The sequence below is a fragment of the Mobula birostris genome, chromosome 1 (genome assembly GCF_030028105.1).
Source record: "Mobula birostris isolate sMobBir1 chromosome 1, sMobBir1.hap1, whole genome shotgun sequence".
Taxonomy (NCBI): Eukaryota; Metazoa; Chordata; class Chondrichthyes; order Myliobatiformes; family Myliobatidae; genus Mobula; species Mobula birostris.
The window spans coordinates 160551181-160564687 of record NC_092370.1 but is presented as its reverse complement, the minus strand read 5'-3'; the positions used below and the strand labels follow the sequence as shown (position 1 = coordinate 160564687).

General features: G+C 43.9%; 1 protein-coding gene across 1 annotated transcript in view; it reads left to right on the top strand.

Annotated features, from left to right (window-relative positions):
* Window positions 1-13507, top strand: part of mapkbp1 (mitogen-activated protein kinase binding protein 1) — a 260224-nt gene that overhangs the window by 187014 nt on the left and 59703 nt on the right. The window contains exons 11-14 of the mRNA XM_072265081.1: window positions 872-1056; window positions 3334-3425; window positions 6204-6329; window positions 8561-8631. Of these exons, the coding sequence (XP_072121182.1) occupies window positions 872-1056; window positions 3334-3425; window positions 6204-6329; window positions 8561-8631 (474 nt within the window). The remainder of the gene's footprint in view (window positions 1-871; window positions 1057-3333; window positions 3426-6203; window positions 6330-8560; window positions 8632-13507) is intronic.

Sequence of the window (13507 nt, the reverse complement as noted above, 5' to 3'; positions counted from 1 at the left end):
CCTGGGTGCTGGACGTCCTTATTAATGGATGCTGCCATTCTGAGACACCGCTCCCTAAAGATGTCCTGGGTACTTTGTAAGCTAGTACCCAAGATGGAGCTGACTAGATTTACAACCTTCTGCAGCTTCTTTTGGTCCTGTGCAGTAACCTCTCCATACCAGACAGTGATGCAGCCTGTCAGAATGCTCTCCACAATACAACTATAGAAGTTTTTGCGTGTATTTGTTGACATGCCAAATCTCTTCAAACTCCTAATAAAGAATAGCCGCTGTCGTGCCTTCTTTATCGATATGTTGGAACTAGGTTAGATCCTCAGAGATCTTGACACCCAGGAACTTGAAGCTGCTCACTCTCTCCACTTCTGATCCCTCTATGAGGATTGGTATGTGTTCCTTCGTCCTATCCTTCCTGAAGTCCACAATCAGCTCTTTCGTCTTACTGACGTTGAGTGCCATGTTGTTGCTGCAGCACCACTCCACTTGTTGGCATATCTCACTCCTGTACGCCCTCTCGACACCACCTGAGACTCTACCAACAATGGTTGTATTGTCAGCAAATAGATGGTACTTGAGCTATGCCTAGCCACACAATCGTGTATATAGAGAGTAGGGCAGTGGGCTAAGTACACACCCCTGAGGTGCACCAGTGTAGATCGTCAGCAAGGAGGATATGTTATCACCAATCCACACAGATTGTGGTCTTCTGGTTAGGAAGTTGAAGATCCAATTGCAGAGGGAGGTACAGAGGCCCAGGTTCTGCAACTTCTCATTTACTTCTTGTAAATGTGCAGATCTGGACACACTTGGGTGTACAAGTATGCACAGACTGAGGTGTGGAAATGTCCTAAATTTCTTCTTTCCGAAACCCCAGGATTTGCTGAAAATTCTCTACATGGACTCCAACATGTTGGCATTGCTGGATTTGGAGAACAGTTCTGTAGGTGGTTCTGATAAGCAGGATTCCCAAGCTACTGATCTGAAGACGGGGATCAGGACACTGTGTGTGAGCCCCGATGGACAGCACGTGGCATCTGGTGACCGGGTGGGGACTCTGAGGTATGTTACCTTTGGCCAAGGAAGTAAGCGGTGTACAATATGGAACCAGAGAGATACTCAGACCATGCTGTCTGTGTACTGTACACCTCTCTGTAACTTGGGTGCATTTGTACTGAAATCGTCTGGACTTTGAACTTACAGGAATGATCTGCATCCTGTATATTACATGATTTTCTTGATCAGAGGTAATAATTATTATAATTTATATTGTATAATATTTCTAAGTTTGAAAAACAGAGCAGGTTAGCAGTAATTTGATGGCAGCTGGCACAAGCTTCAAAGTATTTAGTCACAAAAGTGTTAAAGGTTTCATAACTTTTTAAATCCTAGGAATTATTGAGATTGTGGGGGGGGGGGGGTGAGGTGAGTTACATTACCAAAACGTGCAGTGATCTCTTAGTTGCATCAGGGTCAGTAGGGTGAATTTTAAAAGTGTAAAAAAGACACATGGGTGTGACTATGTTGTATGTATAGTGTGTGCTTTGGGTTGTGGTTAGAATCCATAATCTGCAGCCATCTTTTGTCGCCATCGGTCCCCTCCCAGTCTCTATCACTGTCTCCACCTGGCTCCATTGACCCAATAACCCCTCCTGACCACTTGTCAGGCCATGCCCTACCCCATCCCCTTAGCTCTCAGTACTGCCATTGCCCGTCTACGATCTCAGATCTGAAACATCGACTATCCCCTCATCTTCCACAGCAGCTTCCTGACTTGCTGATTTTCTCCAGTTTGCTTTTGATTTTAACAAAGTGAGGATGTTAAGAAGGGTTTGAGCATACAGCATGATGTCATTTGACCATAAGATCATAAAACATGGGAGCAGAGCTAAGCCATTCAGCCCATCGAGTCTACTGTGCCATTTCATCATGGCTGATTTATTATCCCTCTGTACCCCATCCTCCTGCTTTCTCCCCGGAACCTTTGAAGCCCTGACTAATCAACCTATCAACCTCTGCTTTCAATATACTCAGTGTACCATTGTCCAGGGCAATGAATTCCACAGATTCACTACCTTCTGGCTAAAGAAATTCCTCTTCATCTATGTTCTAAAAGGATTCTCCTCTATTCTGATGCTATGCCTTCTGGTTCTAGACTCCCCCCAGTCGAGGAAACATCCTCTGTAACTCCACTCTATCTAGGTGTTTCAATTTTTGATAGTTTTCAATGAGATCCCCTCTTGTTCTTCTACACTCCAGTGAGTACTGGCCCTAAGCCATCAAATGTTCCTCATATGTTAACCTTTTCATTCCTGGAATCATTCTCCTGAATCTCCTCCGGACCTTCTCCAATGCCAGCACATCTTTTCTTAGATAAGGGGCTCAAAACTGCTCACAATACTCCCAAGTGCGGTCTGACCAATGCTTTATAAAGCCTCATTAATGCGCAGGGGGAAAGACAGCATCCCCTCAGACCCTGAGTTGAAGCATCAAAACTCTCGCAGGGATTGAATATGTTCAGGGTGCTCAGTAGCCCATGAGAACCCCGAAGGAAACTCCCGAATGGCGAGGAAGTAGAAACCAGAGCATTGAGGGAGAATTGTTAGGCTGGTCAGAAAAGAACACTATAAAAATACAAAGCAAAATAAAAATTATGAGAAGACTTCAAAAGCCCAAAATCAGAAATACAGTAAGAGCAGATGATTTAGAAATGCTCAGCAGGTCAGGCAGCATCTGATGAGTTGGAAAATTAATGTCTCAGCTGGATGACTTTCCATCAGGATTGAGGCCTTAAATGAAAAGGGGATGGACCAATTCCAGATACCCAGTGATATTCCTGATTACTGGATTTTAACTAATACTTGCAACACTCTTTTAATTCAGCTTTTTTTCTTGATGTTGCACAGTACAGTAACACAAACTTTCTAACAAACCCATTAGGTTTCAAAGGAACATGGCATACAGAAATAGGAGATCTTCTAGAGAGCATGGGAACCAGAGCACTGATGAGACAACTGCAAGGGATTGGGATTTTTGAGCAATTAGGTTATTTACTGAAGGGTTACATCAGAATGAAGATGTAACACCAAAGGAGCCCAAGGCTGGAGTGGAGTCAGAGTGGAATTAGAGAAAGTGTGGAAGGACCTTGAAAGGGCTCAGGATCCATCGCAATCTCCATAGAAGTTTTGCCATGAGTTGTCAGTGGTCAGGCAGACAGCCAAAATTGGGGAGTGGTTAACTGACATGTTTACCTTGATTGTCGACATCCAGTCATCCATCCATTCATGGTGGTGCAGTTTGGGATTGATTGACCTACTGGTGTTGCCTTGTGTCTGACAGGATCCATGATCTCCAGCTGCTCAGAGAGCTTCTTCAGGTTGAGGCCCACGACTCCGAGATCCTGTGCCTCGAGTATTCCAAGCCAGAAACCGGTGAGAACCTTTTGAGGGCTCCATGTTGTCTCACCGTCCGTGCTCATTCTGCTTGCGGCGAGGCTGATGGCTTCCTGTGCTCAGCGAATGTGAGATCATTTGAAAAGTGCTGCCAGACATCTAACTGAAAGCTGTCCCTCTCTTCCTCCACCCCTTGTATTTCAGTGGGCATGGTCTGTGAGCAGTGTCCAGGTTTCCCCATAACCTCCTACCCTTCATCAGCATCTCCCTCGTTAGTTCAAAGTTCATTTATGTCACCATATACAACCCTGAGGTTCATTTTCCTGCACGCATACTCAAAACATCCTTAATTGAATAATTACCATAATAGAATCAATGAAGAACTGCACTAACTTGGGCATTCACCAGTGTGTAAAACACAACAAGTTGTACAACTACAAAAAGAAAGAAGTAATAATAATAATAAATAAATATTCAAGGAATATCAAGAACATGAGATGAAGAGTTGTTGAAAATGAGCCCATCATTTGTAGGAACATTTCAATGATGGGGCAAGTGAAGTTATCCGCTGATGGTTGAGGGGTAATGACTGTCCCTGAACCTGGTGGTATGAGCCCTGAGGCTCCTGGACCTTCTTCCTGATGGCAGCAGTGAGGAGGGATGCGCGGTGGGGGTGCCTGATGATGCATGCTGCTTTCCTGTGACGATGCGTCCTTGGGGCGACAAGTCCTGGTTCAGCTTTGGATTTTGGTACTTCCCTGGTTGGAGTTGATGTACATCTGGCAGCCAGAACCCAAAGAACTGGAATTGTCTCCCTAAATGTCAACATCACTCCTCCCTTCACTTCTAGAAGACTCGCTCGTTGGTTTTCAATCACCTTGCGTAATATTATTTTATTGGCTGTCCTTTGATTTTTGTTTGGTAACTCTCCAATGAACTACCTTGCAATGAAAAAGGATCCATTTCTTTCCTGGTATATATGACAAATAAACTCTTCTCGGGCTTCCAGCCAGGTTCAGGTATCGATTATAACCGAGGTTTTGATGACAGACTTCACCATCTGCATCAGGGATGATGCCTGGACATGTCTAATCCGGTGGTATTTATACCCCTGTCATCCGTTCCTTCTGATTGGTTAGTTCTCATCCAGTCAGGTTTCCGCTGTCTCACCTTGTTTACAATCAAATTCCACTTCTTACCTAGAGCAAGACCTTTATCTTTGCTCAAATTCTTTTCTTCTTCTAGTTTTATTTCAACGACTTCATTCACCAGGTGGCCCCAAAAGCCATTGGTGCGGCGCAGTAGTTTTGTACCGTCAAAGTCAATCCTAGGGCATTGTGAATGCAATGTTCTGCTACCGCCGATTTCTCCAGGTAACCCAAACGGATACACCTCCTGTGCTCCTTGATGTTCGTTTCCACCGTGCATTTCATCTGGCCAATATATGCTGCTTCGCATTCACAGGGGATCCTGTAAATGCCAGCCGTCCTGACTCCCGGGTTGTTTTTGACCCACATAAGCTGCGACTTTAGCTTTCTTACAGGGTTCTGGACCTGGAGAGTCTCCCCGGGAAAATAAGAGGATTATGCACGATGTTCCTACAGAATGGCCACAAGGTGAAGGAAATCAATGGGCCAATGAAAAAAACAGGAACACTAACAACAAGGAGGAACTCATCGCTACCACCTGTCTTCCCTATATTCCACAGTTCCTGGAAGGATTGCCAGGATCCTGAAGAAATGCCGGATTAATACCATTCACAAACCTGTAAGGAAGCTCAAATCACAGCTTATGCGGGTCAACTATCCACAAAACAAGGCTCAAAGCAAAGACAAAGGTCTCGCTCTCAGTAAGAACTGGAATTCGATTGTAAACAAGGTGGGACGGCAGAAACCTGATTGGATGAGGACTAACCAATCAGGAGGGACGGACGATGGGGATATAAGTACCACCGGACTAGACATGCCCAGGCATTATCCCTGATTTTGTCTTTGAAACTTCAGTTAAAGTCGATACCTGTACCCGGCTGGAAGCCTGAGAAGAGTTTATTCATTATCTTGTAAGGCATTAAACTATCGTCATGCTTCTGCCAACTTTCAGATCAATGCTATTAATCCACTCCCCATTCCCTTATTTTTTCCCTGTAACTCATTCCCTCTTACAATCCCATCAACTCTACCTGATCCTCCTGCCTCATTCCTACATAAGGGGTATCTTGCAGTTGATAATTGACTGTTGTCCATGGATAAGGGTGGTGTAACTGCTACCTCACAGCCCCAGTGATGCAGGTTCAACCCAATGGGTTTCAAAAGAGTCCGGGGAACAGGCACTTCCAATCATCATACTAATCCTCCTCATCGGCCGTCCTCCTTCAGACCTACACACTAGGGACAACTTACAGTGTGCAGTTAACCTACTGATCTGCACACTGCTGGGAGGTGGGAGAAAACCAGAGTACCCGGGGAAAGCCATAGGGAGAATGAGCTCTGGGACCATCGGGCACTGCAGGGGATTAGTGTCATCATTGATAGAGATGGAAACATTTTAGTTCAATGTCACTTGTCTAGTAGTTGTGTTAGTCACTGGTTTTGTATATATTGCAGCATTGAATTCGTAATAAAGATATTTTGTTTTAAAAAAAAGGAGAATGTGCAAGTTCCAGGATTGACCTGGATCTCTGGGACAGCAGCTCCATTCGCCATGTCCCTTCACCACATTAGAGATCGGCTCTGTTGGGCGTGTTCCCCACCCAGGCCCCTACCATTCCTGTCATCTGTACCTGATCATGCTTTCGCCTCTTTCCTTGTCCACCGGCAGGCATGAAGTTGCTGGCATCTGCCAGCCGGGATCGACTGATCCACGTCCTGGATGCAGAAAATGACTACAGCTTGCTGCAGACCTTGGACGAACATTCCTCCTCCATCACGGCGGTCAAGTTTACAGGTACCCGTGTGTGTTCACACTCTTCTTGCTTGGTGCCTGGCGGTGCCCCGCCTTTCGTTCCACTTCTTCCCAGACTAGTAACTAAGGTGCCCCAGCAGAACCGTGGGATTTGATTGCAGAAGTGCAGGCAAGGTCGGTGCAGGGTTCCACAGAGATCAGCTTGGCTAATGGTGAGTGGGGCAAAGCACAAACTAATAGAAGGCCTGCTCCCTCAGGTGGAAGGGTGACATTGTTTGGGATCTAGTTAGCAGCAGTGTTCAACTCTAATGCTTAACGTCTGAGGTCCCTGCCTGGAAACTAGTTCTTGCTGCCAAGGAAGAAAACGATACTGCAGGCTTACCAGTTGATAAGGAGCTGCAGGGTTGTCAACTGGCATTAGAGGTGCACGTTATGAGGGAAGGGTGGGGAAATCCAGGAGTCAAAGTTAGTTCTGGTTTGCAGGTGCTCAATGGACACTGTAGTAGCCTAAACACCTTTGATCCCGTAGGCTCATAGAGTAACACAGCACAGTACAGGCCTCTTGTCCTATTGAGCCCATGGCAACAATCATGCTACCCAACCAGTCCCAATTACCTGTTTTTGGCCCATATCCCTCTAAACCCTACCCCTCCATGTACCTATCCACGTGTTTCTTTAATGTACCTGCCTCAGCCACTTTCCCTGGCACCATCTTTTGATATCCAGTCCCACTGAATTAGCGGAAGCGAATTTCAGAGGCTTGATGTATACGTAGCAAAGTTATGGTCATACCCCGGTATCTCACTGAGAGGTAAGACTTCTGCAACCTTCAGGCAGAGCTGGCAGTAGGGGGGGGGGGGGGGGGGTGCAAGAACCAAGCGATCAAAGCTGTGATGGAAGCACGTACAGCGTTTTAACATGTACACCAGCAGCACGCGGTGCAGCTCCTAGACCCGCGATCAACCCTGGGTTGAGCTTGCGCGTTCTCCCGGTGGCTCCCTGGACTTCCAATTTCCTCCCACATCCCAAAGATGTGCTGGCTGCCAGGTTAATTGGCCTCTATAAATTGTCCATAATGTGTAGGTGAGAGGTTGAATCCTGGTGGGGGGAGTGGGGGAGGTGTTGATGGGAAATTGTCTGGAATGTGTGGGTGAGTGGTTGACCTCTGGGGGGAGTGGAGTGGGGGAGGTGTTGATGGGAAATTGTCCGTAATGTGTAGGTGAGAGGTTGAATCCTGGTGGGGGGACTGGGGGAGGGATTGATGGGAAATTGTCCGTAATGTGCGGGTGAGTGGTTGACCCCTGGGGGGAGTGGAGTGGGGGAGGGATTGATGGAAAATTGTCCGTAATGTGTAGGTGAGTGGTTGCATCCCATTGTTGGGGGAGGGAATGATGGGAATGGTGAGAGACTGAAACGAGATTGATGTAGAATTACTATTAATGGGTATTTGGTGGCTGGTGCAGATTCCGTAGGCCAAGGAGCCAATTTCACTGCTTTTTGACTGACCGTACATTCAGCTGAACTAGTCAGAATCATATTGTTATTTAATGTTCTTTATCAATGTCACTCGAGGGAATTTAACCAAGACGTCATCTTGTTCAGCTTCAGTCCTGTCCACATGTTGGCTCCCACCTTGATTTGACAGACTTATTTTCAAATCTCTCAATGGCCCTTCCTATTTCTAAAACTTCTTTCCCCAGTAAAATTGAGTTTATGGGAACGTTCAGTGAGACCCATTGGAAAATGTCAGCAGGTCGGGAAACATCTGTGGAAAGGAAAACAGTTAATGTTTCCAGTCAAAGACCTTTCATCAGGTATTCTTACTCTGACTTCCAGTTCTGATGAAGAGTCTCGGCCCAAAGTGTTGACTGTTTGCTCTTTTCCCTAGATACTGCCTGGCCTGCTGAGTTCCTCCAGCATTTTGTGTGCGTTGCTTGGATTTCCAGCATCTGCAGATTTTCTCCTGTTTGTGCTTCGTCAGATATGAACTCTTTTTTTCTCTTTCCACATTTCTGCCTGACCTGCTGAACACCTCTGGCCTTTTCTGCTTCTTATTTCAGACTTACAGCAGTTTGATTTTCTTTAAGACCAGTCATTTGTTTGGGGTTAAGTGAGAAATTGTCCCAAAGTAGATGGTTTTAAGAAGTCTGAAATGATGTGTCTGCATTTTGTTGGAGTCTGTCTTCTGCTTCTGTGAAACTGGGAACAATAACGGGTCCCAACCAATTGCAGGTTACCATGGTAATCCAGTCACCTTCTGTTCTTCTTCGCAGCTAATGGAGGAAGTGTCAGGATGATCACCTGCGGTGCAGACAAGAGCATTTACTTCCGGACCGCACAGCAGGTAATAGACAGGCCATGCGTTTGTACGAATACATAGTTAGCTACAGGCTGGAGCCCCATCCATGGGCTCAATGTTTGTAAAATAATCAATACCCAGGGCGCCAGGGAAAGTCTGGGATCTAATTCAGTTTCAATATATGTAAAATAATTAGAGTTGCAAATTAAATCTAATCTAGAAAATATGGAATTACCAATAGGCTGAGAGTGACTTACGGATTGGAGTCTGGCCCCGAAGTTAAATATACACACTATAATCAATACATAGGATTGAGTCAGAGGCTGGAATCCATTCACCATGTTCAGTATAATCAGAACCCTCCCCGGCAGTGAGTTAAAGACCGGACTTTACTAAAGGGGAGTTCAGTTTGTTCATCTATCAGGTGCCAGAGTGAACTGTCTGTTGGAACCCAGCACAGAGGGTTGTGATGGTGGAAGGGCTGATAGGTATTGGTGTTCTGACATATTTCCAGAGTACAGTACTGTGCAAAACTCTTAGGCACATAAATATCACCAGGGTGCCCAAGACTTTCACTCAGTACAGTACTTGTCAGTGTGAGTTTATCAATCTGCTGGGCACAGAAGATGTTGGGAAGGGTGAGGGGGGACCACTACAGGAGGGGAGTGAGACAGGTAGCAGAGACCAAATGCCTCCCGGTGGGGGAGTGGGGGGTGGGGGTTGGTGGTGCAGTTGCAGTCACTCAGAACCCCGGCACACCAGGCAATGTCATTCGATTCTAAACAATTAGTTTACTCATCGCTACAGAATGTCTCTTTGTTGCTTCCCACTCCCTTCCATTTCACTTCCCCTTTTCACAACCTTGATTCCCCTCTCCCTGGCCCCTTGTCACTCTCAGTCCACATCTGAGACCCATGAAATTTGGTTTAATTGCAGTAGCAGTACAGTGAAATACATAAAATTACTGCAGTACTATGCGTAAGTCTCAGCGCCCAAGCTACATATGTGGGCCTCAGACTTTAACACAGTACTGGAGGGAAGGAGGAGCTTTAACCTGTATAAATAATAAATAATAAAGGCACCTGTTAATCTTGCGAGACCATGGATCTGCACCTGGAAAGTCTTCACTCTGCAGGGCGCAGGCCTGGGCAAGGTTGTATGGAAGACCAGCAGTTGACCATGCTGCAGGTCTCCCCTCTCCACGACACCGATGTTGTCCAAGGGAAGGGCAAGGGCCGATACAGCTTGGCACCAGTGTCGTCACAGAGCACTGTGTGGTTAAGTGCCTTTGCTCAAGGACACAACACGCTGCCTTGGCTGGGGTTCGAACTCACGACCTTCAGATCGCTAATGGTATGCCTTAACCACTTGGCCACGTGCTCACATAGACAAGGAAAATGGGCAATTGGATACAAAACAAAATTCAACAGTAAATGTGGTTTGTTTCCATTTACTTGTTGATGGAGAAACCACTGTGTTTATTAAATGATGGAGTACAACCCTGTGCTTATTTGATGATAGAGTACACCCCTGTATTTATTTGATGATGGGCTACGTCCCTGTCCTTATTTAATGATGGAGTACATTTATGTACTTATTTGATGATGCAGTTCACCCCTGTGTTTATTTGATGATGGAGTATGAGTCTGTATTTATTTGATGATGCAGTACATCGCTGTGTTTATTTGATGATGCAGTACACCCCTGCGTGTATTTGATGACAGAGTATGTCCCTGTGTTTATTTGATAATTGAGTATGTCCCTGTGGGTATTTGATGATTGAGTATGTCTCTTTCTTTATTTGATGATGGAGTACGTAACTGTGTTTATTTGTGGATGGAGTCACCCTGGGTTTATTTGATGATGGAGTACATCCGTGTGTTTATTTGATGATGGATTACGTCCCTGTATTTATTTGATGATGCAGTACATCCCTGTGTTTATTTGATGATGCAGTATACCCTGTGTGTATTTGATGATAGAGTATGTCCCTTTGTATATTTGATGATGGAGTACACCCATTTTTATTCGATGATGGAGTACATCCCTCTGTTTATTTCGTGATGGAGTATGTTGCTGTGTTTATTTGATGATGAATTACTTCCCTTTCTTTATTTCATGATGGTGTACATCTCTAGGTCTATTTGATTGGGGAGTACCTCCGTGTGTTTATTTGATGATGGAGTACACCCCTATATTTATTGACGGAGTACATCCCTGTATTTATTTGATGATGGAATACATCCCTGTGTTTATTTGATGATGGAGTACACCCCTGTGTTTATTTGATGATGGAGAATGTTCCTGTATTTATTTGATGATGCAATACATCGCTGTGTTTATGTGATGATGCAGTACACTAAAATGTTTTTAATGATAGAGTATGTCCCTGTGTTTATTTGATAATTAATTATGTTCCTGTGGGTATTTGATGATTGACTATGTCTCTTTGTTTTTATTTGATGATGGAGTACGTCCCTGTGTTTATTTGCTGATGGAGTACATCCCTTTCTTCTTTTCATGATGGTTTACATTCTTGTATACATTTGATTGTGGAGTACTTCCTTGTGTTTATTTGATGATGAAGTATGTTCCTGTATTTATTTGATGATGCAGTACTTCCCTGTGTGTATTTGATGATAGAGTATGTCCCTGTGGGTATCTGATGAGTGAGTATGTCTCTTTGTTTATTTAGTGATGGAGTATGTCCCAGAGTTTATTTGATGATAGGGACACCCCTGTGTTTATTTATGATGGATTGCCTCCCTCCATTGATTTGATGATGGGTACACCCCTGTGTTTATTTGTTGCTGGAGTCACCCCTGGGTTTATTTGTTGCTGGAGTCACCCCTGGGTTTATTTGATGATGGAGTTCGTCCCTGTGTTTATTTGATGATGGAGTATGTCCCTTTATATATTTGATGATGGAGTACACCTGTTTTTATTTAATGATGGAGTACATCCCTCTGTTTATTTCATGATGGAATACGTCACTGTGTTTATTTGTTGATGGATTACGCCCCTGTATTTATTTGATGATGGAGTACGTCCCTTTATTTATTTCACGATGATGAACATTCCTGTGTCTATTTGATGGGGAGTACCTCCATGTGTTCATTTGACAATGGAGCACATCCCTGTGTTTTATTTGGAGAACACCCCTGTGCTTACTTAATGAGGAAGAACACCCCTGTGTTTATTTGATGATAGAGTGTGTCCCTGAGTGTATTCGATGATGGAGAACCTTGGTGTGTTTATTTTATGATGGACTACGTTCCTGTATTTATTTGTTGATGGAGTTACTCCTGTGTTTAACTGATGATGAAATACACTCCTGTCTTTATTTGGTGATGGGTATGTCCCTGAGTATATTTGATGATGGAGCACCTTGGTGTGTTTATTTTATGATGGACTACGTCCCTGTGTTTATTTGTTGATGGAGTTATTCCTGTGTTTATTTGATGATAGAGTACACCCTGTGTTTACTTGACGATGGAATATGTCCCTGTGTATATTTGGTGATGAAGTACCTTCCTATGTTTATTTGATGATGGAGTACACCCCTGTGTCTATTTCTTGATGGAGTACCTCCCTTTGTATATTTGATGATGATGTACGTCCCTGTGTTTATTTGCTGATGGGGAATGTCCCTGTGTTTATTTGATGATTGAGCACATCCCTGTGTTCATTTAATGATGGAGTATGTCCCTGAGTGTATTTGATGATGGAGCACCTCGGTGTGTTTATTTTATGATGGATTACATCCCTGTGCTTATCTGTTGATGGAGTCACTCCTGTCTTTATTTGATGGAGTACACCCTGTGTTTATTTGATGATGGTGTACATCCCTGTGTATATCTGATGTACCTTCCTGTGTTTATTTGATGATGGAGTAGATACTTGTGTATATTTGATGGATGGAGTACCTCCCTGTGTTTATTTGATGATGGAGTACATTCCTGTGTGCATTTGATGATGGAATACTTTGGTATGTTTATTTTATGATGGATTACATCCCTGTGTTTATTTGTTAATGGAGTCACTCCTGTGTTTAATTGATGATGTAGTACACTCCTGTCTTTATTTGATGATGGTGTACATCACTGTGTTTATTTCATGATGGTGTACGTCCCTGTGTCTATTTGATTGGGGAGTACCTCCATGTTTTTATCTGATGATGGAGTACACTCCTATATTTATTTGATGGTGGAGTACATCCCTGTGTTTATTTGGTGATGGAGTACATCCGTGTGTTTATTTGATAATGGAGTATGTCCCTGTGTTTATCCGATGATTGTGTATATTCCAGTGTTTATATGATGAGGGCGAACACCCCTGTGTATATTTGATGAGGGAGTAGATTCCTGTGGTTATTTGATGATGAAGTACACCCCTGTTTTTTTTTTGATGATGGAGTTGATCCCTATGTATATTTGATGTTGGAGTACGTCCCTGTGTAATTTGATGATGAAGTATCTTCCCGTGTTTATTTGTTGATGGAGTATATTCCTGTGTTTATTTGATGATGGAGTACATTGCTGTGTTTATTTCATGATGGAGTTCATCCCAGTGTTTATCTGATGATGGAGCATGTCCCTGGGTTTATTTGATGATGGAGTACGTCCCTGTGATTACTTGATGATGCAGTGCACCCCCATGTTTATGTGATGATAATGGAGTCTGTCCCTGTGTTTATTTCATGATGGAGTACATCCATGTGTTTATTTTATGATGCAGTATACCCGTGTATTTATTTGATGATGGAGTATGTACACATGTTTAATTCATGATCAAGTACGTCCCTGTGTTTATTTGATGATAGAGTACACCGCTGTGTTTATTTGATGATGGAGTATGTCCCTGAATTTATTTTATGATGGACTACACCCCTGAGTTTATTTGATGATGGAGTACCTCTCTT